Raw genomic sequence first — 23066 nt, 5'->3', positions numbered from 1 at the left:
AATCTTGACACTTGACCTCTCCAATCACTCTCTTAGAGACACAAATCCATTCAGGCACTCTTTTTTTCCCTTTTTTCTTGATTTGTGCCCTGTTTGGGCCTATTTTATAGCAGCAATCCTAAAGCTTTCCCACTTTGATTTCTCAATCCTACCTACTCTAAATGCAACAAGAATCAAAAAGTAAAGTATTGTAATGATTTCTCCTACTTGCCTAATCATCAAAACAAAAAATACTTACTTGTTGCAAGGATTAAAAACCCAAAACCTCCTATCTATCTCAAGCTTCGGTACGGGGATGAACCTTTATTTCAATGCTTGAGTTGAGGCACGCAAGCGCTCAAGCTTGAATCCATTGGTCCCAGTAATGGAACCAAAATGTAGAGGGGGCTCACCCCTCAACCGCCAAGACCCACTGGCCGCTTATCCCTTCAAGCGAGTACCTATGGCTATCTCTCACCAAGCCGACGCACCTTCGATCCTACCCGGGTGTAGTGAGCTTATCTCAATGCCTGAATGAGTTGCCTCCTCCCTCAAGCACACTGGTAGCTCCATGATTCATGATGCAAGCTCAAGCATCCTCAAGCCTCCACCTCCACCTCCAAGCTCCATCCTCTATAGCCATGCATGAGACAAGAGAAGAGAAGAGAAGAGAAAAAGAAGAGAGGAGAAGATGGAGAGCTTCACCTCCAAGATCCCTCGCCCTCACACACTCACTCCCTCACTCTCTCACTCTCCCTCTCTCAAGCACACACAAGCAAGCAAAGAAAAGAGAGGAAGAGAAGAAGACGAGTCCACTTTTGCCTCACACCAAAGAATGAGCTTCTCCTTCACTTATTAGGTTTATATACAAGCCCTAAAACTTTTGGGCACCCATTCCCTTTTTACATAACCGACCATCTTGCCAAGGTCCTCTTTTCCTATTCCCTTCTATTCCACCCTATCCCTTCACTTACGCCCGTTTAGATTTTACAATTTGCACAAGAGGGAGCATGGCGCTCTTATACAAAATTTCAGGGACACCTTGCATTTAAACATATGCCTTCCGCCTTTTGCACTTGCCTTGGATTTCTGGGGGTTATCCTTACACTTCTTCACCATTTCTTTTGTCGTGTTCGCATTTTTAGATTTTTCTTGTATTTTATCATGCCTTCTTTTTCTTTGCGTTGCGCTAGGTTTAACATCTAGAATAATTTACCAATTGAAGGTTTAGATAGTTGACTACCTAATTGTAGTACCACACATAGATCCTCACAAAGCTAGGGTAAAACAATAACCTCCAACGGACTCCGCGTCCACCATATGTTTTGAGGGCTATAAACATTTATATTATGACACATTGAGTTGGAGACCTGCATATCAAGAATTGTCCATGAAATCGATGCTTCCAAAAATGCCACTCAACCTATCTAACTATTTCAATGTCAAGTTTTTGGATTTTTGTATGCATTTTTCAGATGTAAGAAAAGCTATTTACTTTTTAGCATTGTTTTTTGGTCTACAACAATATGTCAATTTGGTTTCTAACGCAACACACCATACAACAAGAGCAAAATATTGTAACCATGGCCCTTACAATTTATTGATAATGATCTTATAACCATTAACTCCTACCATGAGGGACTAACTTATATAATATTAACAACTTTACTTATTTGAGGGGTGTAAGGCGACTTAAGTCTCTAAGTTTCAAGAGCACAATCTTAACACCCTAGAAGGAGAGTAGAGGGGTTTAAGTGACATATTGAAGAGTAAACTCAAACCTACACTTTTTTGGCTTATGGGAAGTTAGAATGTATTATCATTGAAGTAGAGATGCTAATCTTGTAATCTAGAGAACTTTGCTCTTGCTCTGAGTGAAAAGTACATTCAATGAATCTAGATCCAACAATTTTGTCATATAATATAATTGAAGGATATCCCAAGTCTAAATCGCATCATACACGACATGCTTAGAGCACTTCCAAAGCTTTACAAAATTGAAAGGTTAATGATAGTCTTTAAATCCAAGAACTTATAAAGTGCACCTCCTAAAAAGGAAGTATCGTGTTTCACCATTAGAGCTCACACTCAAGCTAGTTTTTGGATGGTGGAGGAGGATGCACATGGTGATCACACACACACACACACACACATGTTTTCATTAACCTTTCCTTCCAGATGTTCCTAGTGCTTGCCTTTTCAAATTGAGATATCCAAAGCATAGTTGACATTGCTAGGTAGATCCTTTGCTTCTTTTAGATCATTTGTCCCTTGAAATTTCTAGTTTCTTTTTAAATGTTTCCCTCAAACATTTCAATTTCTTTTCAAATGTTGCGCTCTAAATAAGGATACTTTGAAACCTTGGAGAAGAGAGGTAGGATGGGAGACGATGATTATACTCCGAAGGCATGACACCTATGTGCTTGAAAGCTCAGTTCTTGCAATCTCACATACTGTTAGCTTCACTAAAACGAGCTACCACCAGTCAAAGTGTCTAGCGATAGCTTGTGGGTATACACTTCTCTTATGAGCTAATGTCTACGATGGCCATGGCACTCCTTATGCAAGAACTCGTTGCAATAAAGTGTTTTATTGGGTGAGGGTTGGGGTGATCTTTTCTTAAGTCCCGTGTTCCCTGAGCTCCTAAATGGGGCGCATAGTGCCTATCCCTGCGAGCATAATGCTGGTCTCTTGGAGCCCTCGACGATCGAAGGGAGTGGAAATGGAGCCTAATCTGACGAAACCAGCAGCTTAAGAGCGAGCTTGCACAACCTGGTTGCCCATTCCGAACTCTCAGAGCGGTAGGATCTTCTACACTAACTTTGTAAGCTTGGAGAGGGAAGACGGAAACCAACCAAAGAGTGTAAGCAAGCTTGGACAGAAGAAGAGATAGCGATGTGATATGCTTCCAAGTAATGTTAGTATCTCTGGGCGCGGAGAGGAAAGATGGAAGCTGCATTGTTAACCCCTTCGGTCTCCCATCCCTGTGTTTTCCCTCACCGTGTTCCTGTGCCCCGCCCTTTCTGCCTCAAATTGGCCACCTCAAGAAGCTTGCTTCGCATCGTCAACAATTCCTCGGACTTCCTTCAGGTCTGATTGCCTTGCGACCCTCTGTTTTCTAATAAGCCACAATACGTTGGTTTCGTGCCATCATTCCATTGATTATCAGGTTGAAGGGGTCTGCTACCGTCCCCCAGGCACGACAGTGAATCTGCTTGACCGTGTCTCCTTTAGCCTTCCAGAGAAAAGGTTTGTAAATTTTACTTCTGATTTCACTCCTAGCCAATTGCAGTTTTTGTTTCTACAGAATCTTCCATTAGCACAAGACGTCGAAGGTTTTGGACAGCTTAATCTGGATGAGGTTTTTTACTTGTTAGGACTCGGGATAACAAACTGAATTTCCAAATCTCTGAATTCCATATATGTTTGCGTATGATGTGCAGCTTAGGCTTGATCTTTGGCCGTAGCGGGAGTGGAAAAACGACTCTGCTCCAGGTGTGCCTCTGTCCAGACTTGTTATGTGTTCGCGCACATGTGATTGTCCGCAATATATTTTTCCTAATTGGAATCTTGCACGCTTAAGCGATCATTCTAGGTAAATTCTGAACATGAAAACATTTGAATTGTTTAGGTTCTTGCGGGCTTAGCCAAGCCAAGTGAAGGGTCCATAATCATAAACAAACAAGAAGGATACATAAACAACATTGGATTGGCTCCTGGGAGCACTGGCATAGTGTTTCAATTTCCTGAAAGGTATGCTGCAGTTCTCAAATGTGCAACCTTGGCTCCTTTATCTTAAACGAGGGTACAATTCCCTTTCTTAATGAGTTTCTTTCGAAATTTTTGGTGACCTCTTAGAAGGGATGGTGTTGGGGTACTTGTATTGTGCTCTTGTAAGAGTGTTTGTAAGTTGCTGCTAGGCCTTAATCTTGTCATGAAATTAGTTTTCAATATGCCTCCTCTCTACAGCCAGCATACAACCGAATTCTCAGCCTGATAATGCGGGGGATGCCCATGCCTCTTAGAAGGGATGGTGTTGGGGTATTTGTATTGCACTCTTGTAAGAGTGTTCGTATAGTTGCTGCTAGGCCTTAATCTTGTCATGAAATTAGTTTGCAATATGCCTTCTGTCTACAGCCAGCATACAACCGAATTCTCAGCCTGATAATGCGGGGGATGGCAACATGGGAGCAAGGAAGTAGGATCGTTGGCATGCTTTTAAGCTGCCTCAGAATTAGTCTAAAGTGAATATCAGACTATGGGCTTTTTTTTTGGTGGGGGAGAACGGGGAGTTTCTCTTGTACAGCCAAAAAGAAGTGTAGATAAAACTTATTCCAAATGTGAAACTAGAAAGTTTTCTGACGGGAAAAGTGGCTTAAAAAGTTCTATAGAAAAGCATCTAGTGTGTGACCACTCTTTTCATCCTAAAGCATATCCTGCACCCTTGCATGTGCCATCAGAATCCATCTCGTTGCTAGAATAATGTGGAGCAATGGAATAAAGGAATAAGAACACATGAATTCAGAATTAAGGAACTCGAGAAATGGAATCTATATACCAAAGTACGAGAGTGTCTATAAAGGCACAAGCTGTGGTCAACTAGCAAAGTTCCCAATCTCCCTCTCTCCAGCAGGGTGTAGTGTGCATGTATCGCATGATTGTGAGACGGAGGAAAGGCAGCCTTTATATAGGCTGAAATATTATAGAGAACAATAAATAGATTGGCTAGCATTTAATGAGGCCATTAATGTAGGTTGGCCGTGTCAGAAGTGGAGCAGCGGTGGAAGCATAAACATGTGCTGAAATAAACTGCTGAAACACAAGACAAAAAGAGAAAAGAACACGATACAGATGAGAACTCAGATGTATGCACGGGAAATGGAATCCATATATCTGAACACGAGACAGTCGCATACAACAGTGAGTCACTGGCTGCGTGGGCACTGGCACTGGCACTGGTACTGGCTCCTCTCTCCACAGAGTCTGCAGATGGTGAAGATGATGATGATGATAATGACTGAGGAGGAGCACTGAGTATAAATAGGCTGAAAAAGTGGGGAGCAATAATGCTGGTCGGACAGCATTAATGCTGGCCGACTGGCGCATAAAAATGCTCCACTGGCATAAAATGCCACAACAGAAAATACCTAAAATACCTAATAAAAATGCCCAGCCCAGATCAAGCTCAGACTCACACATGAGCTGACAAATACTCTGCTAACACCCTCTCTCAGATCATGGGTGATCTGATACAATACAATAGTACAAGGAAAAGGGATTAGAAACTATACAACATAGAACCACCAAGTAGAACCATGGATACCCAAGTAGTGGGTGATCAAGCCACCACCAAGGTGCCTCGGAGAGAACCTGATGTCGATGTCGATCGTACCAAACACCTGAAAATAGAGAAGATCATAGCATGTCTCTGTGTCCGTTACCAATGTCTCGCAGTAGCATACAAGACCATCCTGTCAAAAATGCCCCTGAATATAGGTGACCATGGATTCCCCGCCTTTGGCCAGACCGCCAAAGTGTCCCCTCATGTGAGCTCTAGACGAAAGCCTCCCGCTCTGTGTCAGAGAACCAACTCATCATGAACCTGGATGTCAATCCCAGCTCTAGGATTTGATTCCGCCAGACTGAAGTCGATGCGTCAGGGACGTCCCTCTCTGGAACCTGTGCACCTGTATAAAAGTATAGATGAGGCGTAGCTGCCCCATCTGAACACCCGCTCACACTCCCTCTCTGGCACAAGAGAGTCGTGAGGGATGACCTCATCACCATCACTAGAAAGCAGCCGAGGAAGGGGCCACCAAGCCCTTCCCGCGATCCGAAGAAGAGGATCCCTTCCACGCCTTGGACTTCACCTTGGTCGGAGGATCTGAGTCGGAGTCTGATGAAGGAGAGGACTCATCGGTAGAGTCAACATCCCGCTTCTTCTTCTGCTCCTTCTTCCTGGAAGCCGCTAACGTCTTGCAGTCCTTCCACAAATGTCCCTTCTTGCCACAGTGATAACACTGGGCCTTCGACTTCTTCTTCCCGTCACCCCTCTTTGAAGCTACATAAGCCTCACCTCCATAATGTGCCGGAAGCCGCTCCTGTAATCTCAAGGATGTCTCATGCTCAAGAAGCATCGAGGTCATATGTGTAAAACTGACAGGAGTCGATGATGTCTGCACCCGCAAAGCATTGGCCACTCCATCAAACTCCGGGGGGAGCTTGTAGAGGACTGTCCTGACGAGATGCGCCTCGGGAAGAGCAGACTGCATGTGCCAAAGCTGGTCCTGTACGTGCGTAGTACGAAGAAGAAAAGACTGAATAGTATCTTTCGGCTCAAACTTCATCTGTTGGAGCTGGCCATAAAGTGTGACGGCCCGCATGGTGGAAGGTGCCTCGTACATCTGCTGCAACTTCTGCCATACTTCAGGAGATGTCCTACAGGAGGTAACCACCGGTAAGACCGCTTTAGAAATACACCGAAACAATGCCGAGTAAGCACGGGCATCGTCCGAGTCCCATGTGAGCACCGCTTCCTCATGGTTGTCCTCATCAAAGGCTTCAGGAAGAGGAAAAGGATGGAGAGGACGAGGAGTAGCTCCACAGACGATGTACCATAACCGCTTCTGCACAAACTAAGCTTTCATGACAGCACTCCATGTGAGATAATCAGGTCCATGTAACTTATCATCAGTGGAAGTGCACGGAGGAGCCATATGGAGAGGATAAGAAGAGAAGTAGAGAAGAGATGGAATTTAGAGAGGAAACACAGCCAAAACACAAGCACAGACTGCAGAAAATGAGAGTTCACATGCAATATAACCCAAAATCTGATCAATAGAAGACAAAATCTGCTGCAGAAAGTCAAAAAATCAGTCAAAAACTGCCAAAAACAGCAAAAACGGCCTGAATTAACAGTCACCCAGCCACGAGAGACGCTGATTCAGCAAAACGCAGGCTGTAAACTGGAGAAAAACAGGTAGAAAACTGTCGCCAGCAGCTGCAGATGAAAAACGTAGGCAGTAGAGGGTGCGTCGGCAGCAGACGATGGCAAAACTACAAAAAACGCAGGCTGAAAACAGCCCCAAAACAGGTTGCCTGGCTGCGACAGCAGTCGTCTGATCAGCAGGGGTACAAAACAATCCTGAAATCAGCAATAAAACACAGCAGAAACACAAATCCTGAAAACTGATACCATGTCAGAAGTGGAGCAGCGGTGGAAGCATAAACATGTGCTGAAATAAACTGCTGAAACACAAGACAAAAAGAGAAAAGAACACGATACAGATGAGAACTCAGATGTATGCACGGGAAATGGAATCCATATATCTGAACACAAGACAGTCGCATACAACAGTGAGTCACTGGCTGCGTGGGCACTGGCACTGGTACTTGCTCCTCTCTCCACAGAGTCTGCAGATGGTGAAGATGATGATGATGATAATGACTGAGGAGGAGCACTGAGTATAAATAGGCTGAAAAAGTGGGGAGCAATAATGCTGGTCGGACAGCATTAATGCTGGCCGACTGGCGCATAAAAATGCTCCACTGGCATAAAATGCCACAACAGAAAATACCTAAAATACCTAATAAAAATGCCCAGCCCAGATCAAGCTCAGACTCGCACATGAGCTGACAAATACTTTGCGAACAGGCCGACCATAATTATGGCACTTGCTCAGAAATGAAATGTACTTGAATAGTATGCCCATACAACCACATCGCCAACACCCTCTCTCAAATCATTTGTAATGAGTACAAGAAATCATACAATGACGAAAGACACACCATAGTAGTATAGTATAAACAAGAAGACCATCACTAGGGCCATAGATACCCAATTTGTGGTTGTTAAAGCCACACCAAGTTGCTTTAGAAAGACACTAATGTCGATGTCAATCATACCAATCCTTGATTATAGAGAGTAGGAATGGTTGAATCTTGATGCCTGTCATGAACTAGCTTTGCATTAAGCATATCACAACTAAGGCTTCCTTGCCTTTGGCCAAACTATCGAAGTGTCACCTCATGTGGAAAGTTGAAATAGATTGGGAGAAAAGATTACTCGTCATACCTTCTTTTTGAAGGAGGGGACAACTGCTCCTGTTCCTGGAGAAAGGAGGCTCTTGCCTCGTGCAAAAACAGCATATTCCACACAGCTGTACTTGAATCAGAAGAAAAGCCCTTGATTCTGCAGCATAACCGTACTGTCAGGGAGAGAGAGAGAGAGTAGGAAGCAAACTCAGCCCTCTGTGCATCATAGACAAGGTAGACCAGCTCTCAAGAGCTCTCCATCTGCAGCAATCCATTTCCCTTTTACAAAATGAGCCCCCCATGCATTGAAACTCGTTTTTGTGTTGTCCTCTCTCTCTCTTTTGGGAATTTATGCCCAAATTGTGACACATGGCATACATGTAACAATTTTCTTGTTTAAACATTTCGGTCTAAAATTCTCCATCCTCGGTTCAAAATTTGACCTCGGCACAGACCAGAGGATTAATCCTCGTACAAAAACGAAGTTAATGACGCGAACAGATTCTGAGGTCCAAAAATAGTAACTCCCTAAATTTTAGGAGTTGCTTCCATTGCATCCCCACTAGTCTTCTGACCATCTTTGCAGACTATGGCTACATCCAAATTTACAATGTAGCTCAACTGAAAGTGAATTTCCACTGATGACCCCACATGGACTAATCTCTTGGAGATTTGACCATCTTCACTTTGAACTAGTCTCTTCCAGGCTAGTTCTTCAACACACTTGTCCATATACACTTTCACAAGTCTCTTCCAGGCTTGTCAATCTACAGTGCCATCAGTCTCTTTCAGACTTGTACTGGACCTTAACTGTCCAGTCTTGACTCACTAGACATTCCCGTTTGTTTCACATGCTGGCCATGCAACTCAGGCGTTTAGATTTCAAAAGGGATCCTTCCAAAAAGAAAAACCAAATAAAGTATGTAATAAAGAAATCAACAAAAAGGTAATAGTTGTCACAGTCTTGTGATACTAAGAATGCCATGTTTTATGCATGTATCAAACACATAGATATTCAATACCACTTCATTCGACATGTCTTGGATAATGGTCTTGTCATACTGACTAAGGTCAAAACCCAAGATAACCCTGTAGATGTTTTCACTAAGAGTCTTGCAAAGACTCAGCATGAGCATTGCATCCGATTAGTGGGAGTTGGCTAGCTTAAATGTACCACTTCAGGCTTTAAGTGGGAGGTTGTTGGGTGTAAAGTTGCTTCGGGTGTAAAGTCCCTTAATCTCTGTGTATAAACTTACACAGATGTGAACACACTCTTATTTGTATCCCAACATATAAATACATTCTATTCTTTGTGTACCGAGATGAGTTGGTACACTCATCTTGGGATTCTCTCACTCACACTCAACACTGTTGTTGCTTCACTTCTGTCTTGCATTCTCATTGTGCACACATCCCAACACCTCTAGGTATGCAACGCATGATGCAAGGGGGGGCACATTTGGTTGATATTACAAAAGTAGATGACTGTGATGAGCATGCATTTATGAGTTGACTGTTGGATGATGATGCGCCTTCTTCCTTGGAAGAAGCTCAATAAGATGTACATTGGATGTATGCCATGCAGGATGAGTTAAACTCCATTGCCACTAACTCTACATGGGATCTTTTGGATTTACCACTTGGTAAGAAGGCCATTGGCACAAAATAGGTTTTGAAACTCAAACACAAAGCTGATTGTACTATTGATAGATACAAAGTATGATTTGTAGGAAACGCTATGTGCAAAAGAAGGGCATAGATTATGCGGAAACTTTTGCTCCTACATCTTGTATGAATACAGTGAGGTGTGATTACTATGGCTGCAAATTATGGTTGGAAAGTATATTAGTTGGACATTAAGACAACATTCTTGAATGGGGCTTTACATGAGGATGTTTATGTGTCACAACCTTCAAGGTTTGTGGTTAAAGGGAAAGAGCACATGGTATGCAAGTTGCATAAGGCTCTCTATGATCTCAAATAGGCTCCTCATGCATGGTACTCTAAAATTGATGCTTATTTGGCTAGCAAAGGGTTCAAAAATAATCCAACTGCTCCCACTCTATACATTAAGGATGAAGGGGGGGACTTGTTGATTATCATTCTTTATGTAGATGATATACTGCTATGGTAGCAAATGCTATGTGCAGAAGAAGGGCATAGATTATGAGGAAACTTTTGCTTCTACATCTTGTACGAGTACAGTGAGATGTGTGATTACTATGGCTGCAAATTATGGTTGGAAAGTATATCAGTTGGACATTAAGACATCATTCTTGAATGGGGCTTTACATGAGGATGTTTATGTGTTACAACCTCCAAGGTTTGTCGTTAAATGGAAAGAGCACATGGTATGCAAGCTGCATAAGGCTCTTTATGATCTCAAATAGGCTCCTCATGCATGATACTCTAAAATTGATGCTTATTTGGCTAGGAAAGGGTTTAAAAATAGTCCAATTGCTCCCACTCTATACATTAAGAATGAAGGGGGGGACTTGCTGATTATCATTCTTTATGTAGATATCATACTGCTCACTAGACCTATAGAGGGAGAAATTGTAGATTTTAAGGCTGAATTAAATTATGCATTTGCTGTGTCATGTAGGGGCTGTCTACACTATTATTTGGGGATTCAATTTATCCAAAATCAGCATGGTATCATCATGTCACAGTCACAGTAAGTGGATAAGCTATTACATAGGTTTAATATGCAAGATTGCAAACCTATGTGCACTCCTATGAAGCTAGGCTTAAAGTTGTCTATGCATGACGGTGAAGAGATGTTTGATGTTACAATATATAGCCAAGTTGTCGGTTGACTTATTTATCTTTGTAGCACACACCCTGACATTTAGTATGAAGTATCTTAGGTGATTAGGTATATGCACAGTCCACGGACTATATATTTGTAAGCTGTTAAGTGGATCTTCAAATATTTGAAAGGTACTTAATCACTTGCATTATTATTTCTGAGGGGGAGAGGAGACTTGCATCTGCAAGCTTATAGTGATTCAAATTAGGTTGGTGATGCAGACACTAGGCAGTCTACCAGTGGATAGATATCTTTCTAGGCCATTCATGCATTTCATGGTTGAGCAAGAAAGGGCCTACAATGCCTACCTCATGTTGCGAGGTTGAGTACAAGGTAGCCTTTACCGCAATAGTGGAATGTGTATGGATATGTAGATTGTTGGCTAATCTATAGATTTCTTTGGAGAGTCCTACATCCATTCTTTTTGATATTCAGAGTGCTATTGTAGTGGCACGGAACCGTGTGTTTCCTGCTTGCACGAAACACATTGAAGTACATTACCATTATGTTAGAGAGAGAGGCTATGCAAGAGAGATCAATTTGATATATGCCCCTACATAAGAGAATGTTACAAACATTTTCATCAAAGCACTTTCTTGTGAGAAGTTTGAGGCTTTTTAAATGTCTTTGAACTTGCTACTCTTTGGTGATTGATATTCCTATACTTGTATCACATTGGCACTAAAGGGGGGTGTTAGAATTTGCCAATTCTATAGGCAGTGCCCAATGTTTTAGTTAGTTGGTTTGTAGGGTGAACGCAACCACTTCAATAAGTTGTGCCACCACTTCTAGAGTTAAATGAACTCTAGAAAAGTTAGGGATAGATCTAACTTAAGACCTATTGTACTTTCACTCTATCATTTCAGCACTTGCATCTTTTGAGTGTGGGACTGCTGAACACTCTTGCTCATTGTCTTGTGATCTACTCTCTTTCTCTCTTCCTCCATTTCCAATAAAAAGAATAGGTATTGTCAACATTGTTAAAAGGCTGGCCATTCGACGATGAGTGTCAATCAAAGGCAAGAGGCACATAGCCAAAATCAAAGGCTTGTGCCCAATGAACACTCTTGCTCATTGTCTTGTGCTCTACTCTCTTTCTCTCTTCCTCCATTTCCAATAAAAAGAATAGGTATTGTCTGTGAGAGTGCGCAACGGAAGAAGAACACGAACACACAGGAGAGGAGAGAGAAAGCAGAGAATGAAGGAAGAAAGTCTGCACTGACTGAGATGAATGTTGAATACACTGAAATGGACAGAGCAGTCCCTGCACGCAGCCCGGAGCGTCAGTGAGGGGACCAGGACAGACTGGAAGCAATGGCAGCACCAATGCCGGAGACGGAGATGACGGAGGCAGTGCTGAACCTGCAGAGCACAATGCTGGAATGACTGGGGGGGCTGCTATATATAGCCCCCAGGCCAGAAAACTGGCCGACCTGCCAAATCTGGCCGACCTGGCCAGATTTGGCCGACCAGCCAGATCTGGCCGACTTCTGGCCGACCTGCCCAGAAAATGGGCCAACTGCAGAAAAACAGCCCAGTTTGGGCTGTATGACACCCACAGGCTGCTGGCTAACCAGGACAGCCACTAAAATGACTAACAGAGCTCCTCTGTCTCCTGTCAGACTCTGACAGGAGCTCACAACCAGGAGATGACAGACTGAGAATGATAAAGAGCAGGCTAACATTGTCAACATTGTTAAAAGGCTGGCCATTCGACGATGAATGTCAATCAAAGGCAAGAGGCACATAGCCAAAATCAAAGGCTTAGACCCTCACCCCTTAGTTGGGCAATCCCTAGCAGGGGAGGTAAGGTGGTGGCAACCAAAATCAGGGCAGTGGCGTGGTTAGACCCACATTGCCAGTGGTCAGCCATCACAATTGACTTCATTCTCACCGTGTAAGGGCTTGTTTGATTGGTTTGTTGAGGTTTCCCTTGTCTCTTCATAAACATCCAAGGATTCAAGTCTCATTCACATCTGCGATTTCTCTCTTGATGAGGTGACTATAGAGACCAAGGCCTAGTCTTCATAAGCGAGTAGTTCCTCTCCAAGCTACACATCACATGACCCCCATCTAGGATATTTTTCATCTTTGCTTGGGTGCTGTTGGTACATAAGGACTCTCTTTATTAGTTATCTCACATACGGATGGTTGACATGTCAGAGATCATAGCCTGTCTTGGAGGGCAGTCGGACCAGCAGCAGCAGTCGGACCTGCAGCAGTCGGACTGCCACGTGGCAATCCGACTGCCTGCAGCGGATTTATTCCAGGCTGCGCCCTATTTCTGGCGCCCCATTCCAGGCAGTTTTTCGGCTATATATTGCCGACGTTTCCAGCAGTTTGGCGATTTTTCTCTGTCGCAGATTACAGACCGGTGCCGTGCAGATTTCTGTCTCTGTTCGCAGATTTTAGACAGCAGACAATGCAGACTGCAGCAGACTTCGAGGTGGACAGCAGGTCGCATCGTCGAGGTGGAGACACGCAGTCCAGCGCACTGCGCCCGTGTATATCTTTGTATTCGGCATTCTTTATACAGCAGATCTTCATTGTACACTGTCTCTTTCTCTCCCTTCTCTCTCTGCGTTCTCTCTCTCTCAGTCCTACGCTTCTGCACCGCTACACTCTGACATGGTATCAGAGCAGTGTTTGAGGGCTGACTGAGCGCAGAATCAACCTGAAGAGGAGTTTCCATCGCGACACAAATTTGCGTTTTTTGCGTTTAAGGGCAGACAGGAGGGCTGCGCCTTGGAACAAGGCTGAAACGAGTGTGGGCGCACAGGAAAGGAGTACAGGTGGTGGATTTGCTGCTGTTTACTGCTGTTTGACGTGGAGAAAGTTTGAGTTTTCAACCTAAAAGTGCAGGTTTTGCTTTTTCATCGCCTTCGGCGGGTGAAGAAGCTTCGGAACGCGGAAGAGCCTTAGCAGGCTGAGTTTACTCAGTCAGAGGGGGCTGCTTTTGCGTTTGAGAAGGCATTACAGGTGAAGATGTCTACAGAGATGGACTTGGAGTTCCAGGCGATTATGGACCGGAAGGTGCCTGTCTTACCGGCTCCTCCTACAGATCAGAAGCTCGACGGCGACAACTACCGCATTTGGCGCGTTATGATGTTGGCCATTCTTGAGTCCTATGATTTGGCGGAGTTGGTACAAGAAGATATTGATCGGCCTTCGGTAAGAGATGAGTCCAAACTCTCTTCCGATGCTCGTGCGGAGTTGGCCAGGGCCCAGTCTCATTGGGACAAACTGAATGCCAGGATTCGATCCTTTCTCTTTCTATCATGCACTACAGCCGTGATCGCTCACATCGAGCACTTGACGGTGGCTCGTGAGATATGGCTGGAGCTTGATCAAATGTACAATCGGATGACCCTGATGAAGAGGGTTTCTTTGGAGGTACAGATGCGGATCTTGTCCATCAATAAGTCTTCTTCGCTAAGGGAACACATTAACAAGCTAAGGCAGCTACAGATGCAGGTTCAGAATGCGGGGAAGCCGATTCCTCCGAAGACATGGCGATTACACTATTGTCCCAGTTGCCGCCACGATTCGGTACATTTTACTCTGCCCTTATTGCTTCGGGGCGAGAGTCTACTCTTCGGTGGGAAGAGTTGGTTCCTATGGTCTTGGACCAAGAGGAACAGTTAAAGGGACAGAATGCTTCCAAGACGGAGGCGTTGACGGGTCAAGTCTCTCAGAAGAAGGGGAAGGACCAAAAGAAGAAGAAGGGGGATAACAAGTCCAAGAAGGACAAGGAGAAGGACAAGGACAAAGACTCCACATGTCATATTTGTGGAAAGACTGGCCATTGGAAGAAGGATTGCCCTGACAAAGACTCGAAGGACACCAAGAAGAAGGAAACCAAGGATTCTGGAGCGGTGGCCGCACCCTCATTAGCTGCATTTCTACATCTAGTTGTCATTGAGGACGCTTCACCGAATGCTTCTGATGCTGCGATGACGGCTCCCCAAGCTCGAGAGTGGATTGTTGATAGTGGTGCCTCACGGCACATGACTCCTTCATCAGATGGTGTTGCCCAGCTGCGCCCTTCACGTGGGCAGGTTCTCATTGGAGATAGCTCTTCAGTTTCTATTGTAGGTCGGGGTAAGATGCAGCTTATTCCGGATGGACGAGGTGGCACCCATACCTCAGAGGTTTTGCATGTACCAGGATTAGGGTACCATCTCCTTTCAGTTCATAAGATTTGCTCCCTTGGTCTTTTGGTGGAGTTTGACAGTTTTACTGTGCGAGTCCTTGATCGTGAATCGAGGAAGGTTCTATCATCTGGATATGAGGAGAACGGCATTTACAAACTGAAGTCTTCCACTGCCCTCTCTACTCTTCTTCTTGCCTCACAGTCACAGTCTGAATTATGGCATGCTAGGTTTGGTCACCTGAACTATGACTATCTTTGGAAGGCGTCACGGGGATAGCTTGTTCGAGGGTTGCCGGATATAGTGGTGAGCCAGCAGCCTTGTGTCTCCTGCATACGGGGGAAGCAGCATAGAGATGCCATTCCCCACACAGCTTCGCGGCGGTCTACTTCACCGATGGAGTTAGTGTCTACGGATCTGTGCGGCCCTATGAGGAATGAGTCCTTGCGTGGGAGCTCGTACTTCATGTTGATTGTGGATGACTATAGCAGGATGACATGGGCCTATTTTTTGGCACTAAAGTCAGAAGCTTTCTCGCACTTCAAGGATTGGCTTCTCTTTGAGGAGAACCGATCAGGCCGGAAGTTGAAGACCTTGCGATCCGACAAGGGAGGTGAATTTGTGTCTAATGAATTTGCTCGGTTTTGTGCAGATAGAGGAATTCACCAGGAGTTTGCCAATACCAATACTCCTCAAGAAAATGGTATTCTAGAACGGAAAAACCGCAGTGTGATCGAGATGGCGCGCACCATGATGGAGCACCAACAGACCCCTCAGGTTCTGTGGGCCGAGGCTGTGGCTACTGCAGTCCACATCCTTAATCGATCCCCTACTTCTGCCGTGGAAGGGATGACTCCATTTGAGGCTTATTTTGGGACGAAGCCAGATGTTTCTTACTTTCGGGTCTTTGGGTGTGATGCCTATGTTCACATTCCCAAGGCTCACCGTGACAAATTTGAAGCGGCTTCCCGCAAACAGGTATTTGTTGGCTACAGCTCCCAGTCCCAAGGCTACCGACTGTATGATCCCGTCAAGCGGGATGTATATACTAGCCGTGATGTGCGGTTTGTGGAGGTTCCGGTTACTTCAATGGGTAAGGAGCATCTCGTTCTTGGAGATCCAGGGGAGAGTTTGGCTCCTTCTACAGTTCCACTGGAGCCTGTGCCTTTTGATTATGATTCTGTTTCTGACACAGAGTCTACTGTTCCACCGGACCCTTCTGAGGAGTTACCCCCGGTGGACATTCCAGAGTCTTCTACTGATGGAGAACGACGAGGGGAGGTTCGGCCTCCTCCTCGCTGGGCCCGTGACACACTCCGTGATTCAGGGATCGAGGGGGTTCCTGAGGAGTGGGGACCGCAGGATGGTCCGCGGCGGTCCCGGCGGCACCAGGCGCATTCTTCCGAGCTTGTTTGCTCCAATTATTGTTTGATGTCCCGTGTTATGCAGGATCGAGAGCCCACCTCCGTGAAGGAGGCTTTACAGTCCGCCCCATGGAAGAAAGCTATGGAAGCTGAGTTGGAGGCTATTGAGAGGAATGACACTTGGTCACTTGTGCCACGCCCCCCGAAGAAGAAGGTGATTGGAGTCAAGTGGGTCTTCAAGACCAAATATCTCAGTGATGGTACTTTGGATAAGCACAAGGCTCGCCTTGTTGCTAAGGGTTTTGCCCAGCGCCCAGGTATTGACTGTCATGACACCTTTGCCCCTACAGCTCGTATGGCAACCATTAGAGCTGTTCTTGCTCTGGCTGGCCATAGGAGATGGCCTGTTTATCAGCTGGATGTGAAGTCGGCCTTCCTGAATGGTGATTTGAAGGAGGAGATCTACGTTGAGCAGCCTCCTGGCTTTGGTTCTTCAGATGGGACAGTCTACAGGTTGAAGAAGGCCCTGTATGGCCTCAAGCAGGCCCCGCGAGCTTGGAACGAGAAGATTGATTCGTTCCTCCAGTCTCAGTTGGGATATCGGCGGTCCAAGGCCGATCCGCAGTTGTATGTTCACACTTCCGAGGATGGTTGTGTGCTGTTTGTATTATATGTTGATGATTTGATTGTCACAGGTGATGATGCACAGCAGGTCCAGGAGACAAAGTCAGCTTTACATCAGACGTTCGAGATGACGGATTTGGGGCTACTCCATTTCTTTTTAGGACATGAGATTTATCAGTCTCAGAGGGGGATTTTTCTCTCCCAACAGAGATATGTACAGGAGCTCTTGGTGTCTTTTGAGATGGAAGATTGTCGGGCCCTCTCTATTCCTATGGATCCGAACTGGAAGGCCACTTCCCATTCAGCTTCTCCTTTGGCGGATGCGTCCCGCTATCGACAGTTGATAGGGTCTTTGATTTGGCTTCTCAACACCAGGGTTGATCTATGTTTTGCTGTTGGGCTCTTGGCAGGGTTCATGAGTGAACCTAAGACGGTGCATTGGCAGGCTGCTCAGAGGATACTTCGGTATCTGAGGGGGACGTCTGATTTGGGGATTCATTACCCCGCAGGGACAGATGGGTCAGATCTTGTACTTGCAGGTTGGAGCGACTCGGATTGGGCCGGTGACGTGGACCACAGGCGGTCTACAACAGGTTACTGCTTTACTTTGGGTGCAGGTGTTATTTCATGGAGTAGCAAGAAGCAGCCCACGGTAGCCCTTTCGTCTACTGAGGCGGAGTATCGGGCCGCGTCTTCCACCACATGCGAGGTTGTGTGGCTTCGGAGATTGTTGGAGGAGCTTGGGTGCCCCCAGACTCGTCCTACATTGCTGCGATGTGACAATGAGAGTTGCATTGCCTTGGCGAGGAACCTTGTTTTTCATGCCCGGACGAAGCACATTGAGATTCAGTACCATTTCATCCGAGAAAAGCTTCTGGATGAGACCATCACTGTGGAGTATTGCAAGACGGAGGACAATCTTGCAGATTTGTTTACGAAGGCGCTTCCTCAGGCTCTACTTCGGCAACATTCCAGATCCCTCAGGCTTCTGCCCTGTCCAGGCTCTGAGAGGGGGTGTCAGAGATCATAGCCTGTCTTGGAGGGCAGTCGGACCAGCAGCAGCAGCCGGACCAGCAGCAGTCGGACTGTGCAGTCGGACTGCCACGTGGCGATCCGACTGCCTGCAGCGGATTTATTCCAGGCTGCGCCCTATTTCTGGCGCCCCATTCCAGGCAGTTTTTCGGCTATATATTGCCGACGTTTCCAGCAGTCTGGCGATTCTTCTCTGTCGCAGATTACAGACCAGTGCCGTGCAGATTTCTGTCTCTGTTCGCAGATTGCAGACAGCAGACAGTGCAGACTGCAGCAGACTTCGAGGTGGACAGCAGGTCGCATCGTCGAGGTGGAGACACGCAGTCCAGCGCACTGCGCCCGTGTATATCTTTGTATTCAGCATTCTTTATACAGCAGATCTTCATTGTACACTGTCTCTTTCTCTCCCTTCTCTCTCTGCGTTCTCTCTCTCTCAGTCCTACGCTTCCGCACCGCTGCACTCTGACATGACAGCCTTCCATGCCTGAAACTATCTAGGGATGTTCGTAAAGCTTGTTGACTAGAAAAATAGCACCGTACTCCATTCCCTCAGTAGTCTAGGATCCAATATGGACACAAGATACGGCACAAACTATATCCATGAACATATAGGGAATGGACATCAAACTCACCTCCCAACTAGAGGCAACAAGCTCACCCCAGAGCCTAGGAGCTAGTAGGTTGTAGCATATTGGGTCACGACCATGTTCCAAGAGCTGGTGTCCCATACTAGCAGCCCACACTATTCCAGTGTACAAATGTGTCGGCCTTTGGGCCAAGAGACCAAGAGTGGTGATCACACAATAATGTGCGCAATAGTGCCTTTGAGTCCTATAAATAGGACTCAGCTTCCCTAACTTTGAAAGTTAAAGTGCTTTCAATGCATTCACACTAAGTCACTTCATGACCATTGTGCCCAATGCTACTAGTGCTTTGATGAGAGAGAGAGAGAGAGAGAGAGAGAGGTTCAAGGCTAGTCTTTGGTCACACCATGGCAGCGAGCTCTCACGTTGTCAAACACATGTATGATCACCCTCTAGTCTTACTATAACATTCCTCTAGCTCATGTCCAGCAGAACCCAAACAGCCAGTAAGAGTTCTCACTGGTCAATACATCAGACCCACTACGTGTATGTCTTCTGTAATTACAGTAAGTTGTCTCGGTTCGCATGATCCTTGGATAGCAAAACTTGCAATGCTTTTAATGCAATAAATGATGAAGAGCAAACAGCTATACAATCTAAATACTGTTCCACTTTGTGAGTTAAGCTCGTTGAGGTGCAAGGTGAAGATAGCCAGCAATTCTTGTTACACACGATTTTTATCTTTTTTTTAGTGTGCAACCTTGTGATTGCACTTAATGGTACTTAAGATAAGGCATTTAGTTTGTGCTTTTAACTGAGTAAAGTTCTCTCTCTCACATTGTGCTTTGTGTGTGCATTTAGATATTTTTTAGGTGATTCCATCTTAGAGGAGTTAACATTTGGATGGCCTACACGATCTCAAGATCCTAGCATCTCACAACAGCTATTTCTGCAGCTGCACCAAGTGGTATTTGCGGTATGGTTGTGTTTCTTAAATATTTTCTCTCACATTACAATTAATTTGACTACCTGAGATATATATACATATATGTATATATAAATAGAAGTTTTGCTTTATGTTGTGCTCTAGGAGACTGTATAATGTTGTGTGGTTAATAGTTATTCACGACATGCCCAAGTGAAAGGAGCTGCATGGGCTGCTGCCACCATGATGTGCAGTAATTGGGAGCTAAGAAGGGGAGGGTGAGGGGAAAGAAGATGGGGACTCAGATCGGTTTCTCTCTATGTACATTCTGTTATGGCTTAGGATCCAAGATTCTGGCACTTTCAATTTGAGTCAGATGGTATGGCATGATAGACCTCCTGATTGGTTATTTGCTTAGGCCTTGTAATAAATTTATTTTTGTGCTATATTTGCTATATCTTAGAAATCCTTTATAGGGCTTATCTTGTACTTTGCCTTCGGATAATTCATTCTGAGGGAGCTTTATATGTATAATTACTCTATTCTCTGAAGAAACAAAATCTCATCAGTAGGAGGGCGAATTGTCTTTTATGCCTTTTGATCCCTTGTGACACAAATTTGTCTTGAAAACCACTAAAGGCGTTATTCTCTATTTTTATGTGAGGTTGATACTGTGATTGCTTGCAAGTCTTTCATGTTACGAATTGTTGCTCTTGCTGGAACTTTTATTGCAGTTCTTTATTGAGTCTTTAATCTGTGGTGATTGCAGGTGGGTTTAACTGGAATACCATGGGATGCCAACCCTCGCTCTCTAAGTGATGGTTACAAGCGGCGCCTTGCTTTGGCAGTTCAGCTGGTAAGACTTCATGACAAGATGTTCTCAAACATCACCATAAGACTGCATGTTCTCATGTTTGCACTTTTTGGTCAGTTCTTACTGTAAGGAAAGTGTGTGGGGTCAATAGCTTATAAACCAATTGGTAAAGGTCTTTCAGGTTGAAGGAAACATCCTGAGCTTGAAGTTTGCCTGTGTCATGATCAAGCTAATAGCTCAATTGCTTAAGATGTTTGATGCTTGAAGGAAAGGTCTTGAATGCAATTGCTGCTGATAAATGTCAAAATGTTAAAAACAATCGTATATTCAAGCCTTTGTGGAGCCCCTGAATCTCAATGAGGAACTAACCCAAGTGTCATTGATCTGGCGACTCCATGACTAGTCTAAGGGAGATGTCTTCTCTAAATAGTGTAAGGGTATTTTGACCAGACACTGCCATAGGCTCTGCATCTGCATATGTAGTGCTCCTCACTCTCCACCTCCTAGTACAGTCTACAAATCCTCTCTGCTCTAGGGATGTGGGCTGCTTGCCCTGTCTTGATCTCCAGCTGGTGAGAAGAGACCCTGAGCTGGCCAATGCCTCCTTGCTTCTCTCGTGGCAGAGAGAGAGAGAGAGAGAGAGAGAGAGAGAGATCTCTTAGCAGTCCATATGGCCCCTTGTTTATCTGAACACTTTTTTAATCCAACACCCTGTGGGGAGGGAGGGAAGGGGGCCGTGGGGGGTGGGGGGGGGGGGGGGAGACAGAGAGTGTGTGTGTGTGTACATCTGGATATTTTTTCATTCAACAACCTTCACAAGGAAAAGCAAGGAAGAGAGAGAGAGTTCCTGTTGATCTTGTGTATGTTCCAGGAGCAATAATTTGTGTTGGTTTTCTTTGAGTAGGTGCGAAAGCCAAACTTGCTGCTATTAGATGAGCCTCTTGCTGGATTAGGTGAATTGTTTCTTCAATGAGCCTACCTTTTGGGTACTTTGGTTCTGTTTGAAGAGATCTTTTATTATATGTAAGATTCTTAACATAATCAAATTTTTGTTGCAGACTGGAAAGCCAGAATTGACGTTGTGAGGATACTTGCAACCTTAAAGAAGGAAATAACACTGCTGGTTGTTAGCCACGATTTGAAGTAAGTTGTTGTTGTTGTGTGTGTGTGTGGTGTTTATATATATATATATATATATATATATATTTGTATGTATGTATGTATGTATAGTGTTACGGATCCCCCTCCGTCCCGGTTACGCGTGTCACGCTGTGGACCATCTCAATACATCATGCCAACTCAATACGGCACTACAACACGACTCGGCATAGCACATCATGGCTCCCCCTTCAGGCCAGGAACCCAACTTGACACGGCATGATATCGCATCATGGCATAGCGCCGATATATATATATATATATATTTGTATGTATGTATGTATGTATAGTGTTACGGATCCCCCTCCGTCCCGGTTACGCGTGTCACGCTGTGGACCATCTCAATACATCATGCCAACTCAATACGGCACTACAACACGACTCGGCATAGCACATCATGGCTCCCCCTTCAGGCCAGGAACCCAACTTGACACGGCATGATATCGCATCATGGCATAGCGCCGATGCGTCACGACAGTCCGCCTTTAGCGAAACCAACCCCCCCCCACAAAAAAAACAGGCAGGGAGTTCACCAGGTCACTTGAACTTTTCTGGTGCTCACGCAAGGAGGCACCCTCCAAACCCTTCACTGTAGCACAACACCCCACTCACTTCTCACCCCACAAAATGGCAATCCATCCCCCTCACAACTCGCTGTATGCACTCACCATCCCCACTCTGATAATCCGGGTGGAAGGCCTGAGCTATATATATATATTGGGGGTGGGGGGGGGGGGGTTTGGTGCCACTAAATGTTTTTTGGTCTGTGTAGACCTTGTGTTTAATCTTTGTCGGCGAAGTTTTTTCTATGTAGGACTAACCATCAATCTTTGTTGTTAAAATTCGTTCTTCTGGCTGCTTTTATTTTATGATCTTTGTGTAGATATTCTGTTATTAAGGAGTTTTTTCGTTTGCACAGAGAACTATCACCTTTGGTGGATAGAGCTTGGCGTATGGAGCTTGGTGGTCGCTTGTGGCCAGACACCACCCCGTTACAGTAGCTAGAATTGCCAGCATTGATACTTATCCTTCAGTGCTGGAAGATTGTTGACACAAGCCATTGCTTGAAGGGTTAGCAACATAGAGGAACTTTACTTTCCAAAGAAAAACCAAATTATTCACAGAGTCAATCCAAGAGATCCCTAAAAGCAAAGCTTGTGACATGTGTGCAGTACTAACAATTGGTTCAAGAGTCAACGGAGTCAAGAGGTGCCCAATCCCATTTTCTTGGGTGAGAGGCAAATGGCCCAAAACCACATGGGGCCTCTTGACCTTTTCATTATGTGTGATACACTTGGTTAAATGATGTTTTGCAAGGCAAAACCATGTAAAAGGTTCAAGATTGCAGGGATTCAAGACAGTTATTACATAACTTGGTCAGTGTATGCAACTGACAAAATTATAGCAACATATGATTTGTTTGTGGTGTAATCATGTGTTGATGTTGTGCTTCTGATATTTCTAAGCACGATTTTTTCTCCTGAACAGACTAGATTTATTTTACTACTGAAATAGATTTTGTGATAGTCTATTTGTTGTAAGTAAATGGGTTTTTTACAACAAATAGATTTTGTGGTCGTCTGTTAGTC

At 44.9% G+C, this 23066-nt stretch overlaps 1 protein-coding gene across 1 annotated transcript; it reads left to right on the top strand.

Annotated features, from left to right (window-relative positions):
* Positions 1–2545: 2545 nt before the first annotated feature.
* Positions 2546–22983, top strand: LOC148036512 (ABC transporter I family member 11, chloroplastic-like). Its single transcript, XM_087678502.1, has 9 exons — positions 2546–3069; positions 3149–3228; positions 3423–3474; positions 3611–3732; positions 19442–19556; positions 20275–20361; positions 21224–21272; positions 21378–21462; positions 22397–22983. Exons 1-9 carry the CDS (start codon positions 2926–2928, stop codon positions 22476–22478), a joined length of 816 nt encoding a protein of 271 aa, XP_087534628.1. The 5' UTR covers positions 2546–2925; the 3' UTR covers positions 22479–22983.
* The last annotated feature ends 83 nt before the right edge of the window (positions 22984–23066 follow it).

The sequence above is a fragment of the Lygodium microphyllum genome, chromosome 5 (assembly GCF_053477565.2).
Source record: "Lygodium microphyllum isolate KBCC chromosome 5, Lygodium_microphyllum_v1.1.10, whole genome shotgun sequence".
Lineage (NCBI taxonomy): Eukaryota > Viridiplantae > Streptophyta > Polypodiopsida > Schizaeales > Lygodiaceae > Lygodium > Lygodium microphyllum.
The sequence above is the reverse complement of the archived record's forward strand: the minus strand, read 5'-3'. Positions and strand labels throughout refer to the sequence as shown.

What these genes read in the sequence shown, in the direction of transcription:
- LOC148036512 (XM_087678502.1), top strand. Translation starts at nt 2,926, where the DNA reads ATGGAAGCTGCATTGTTAACCCCTTCGGTCTCCCATCCCTGTGTTTTC. An exon ending in TTTAGCCTTCCAGAGAAAAG is followed by an intron (nt 3,229 to 3,422) that starts GTTTGTAAATTT and finishes TATGATGTGCAG; the next exon opens with CTTAGGCTTGATCTTTGGCC. An exon ending in TTGCTTTGGCAGTTCAGCTG is followed by an intron (nt 20,362 to 21,223) that starts GTAAGACTTCAT and finishes TTCTTTGAGTAG; the next exon opens with GTGCGAAAGCCAAACTTGCT.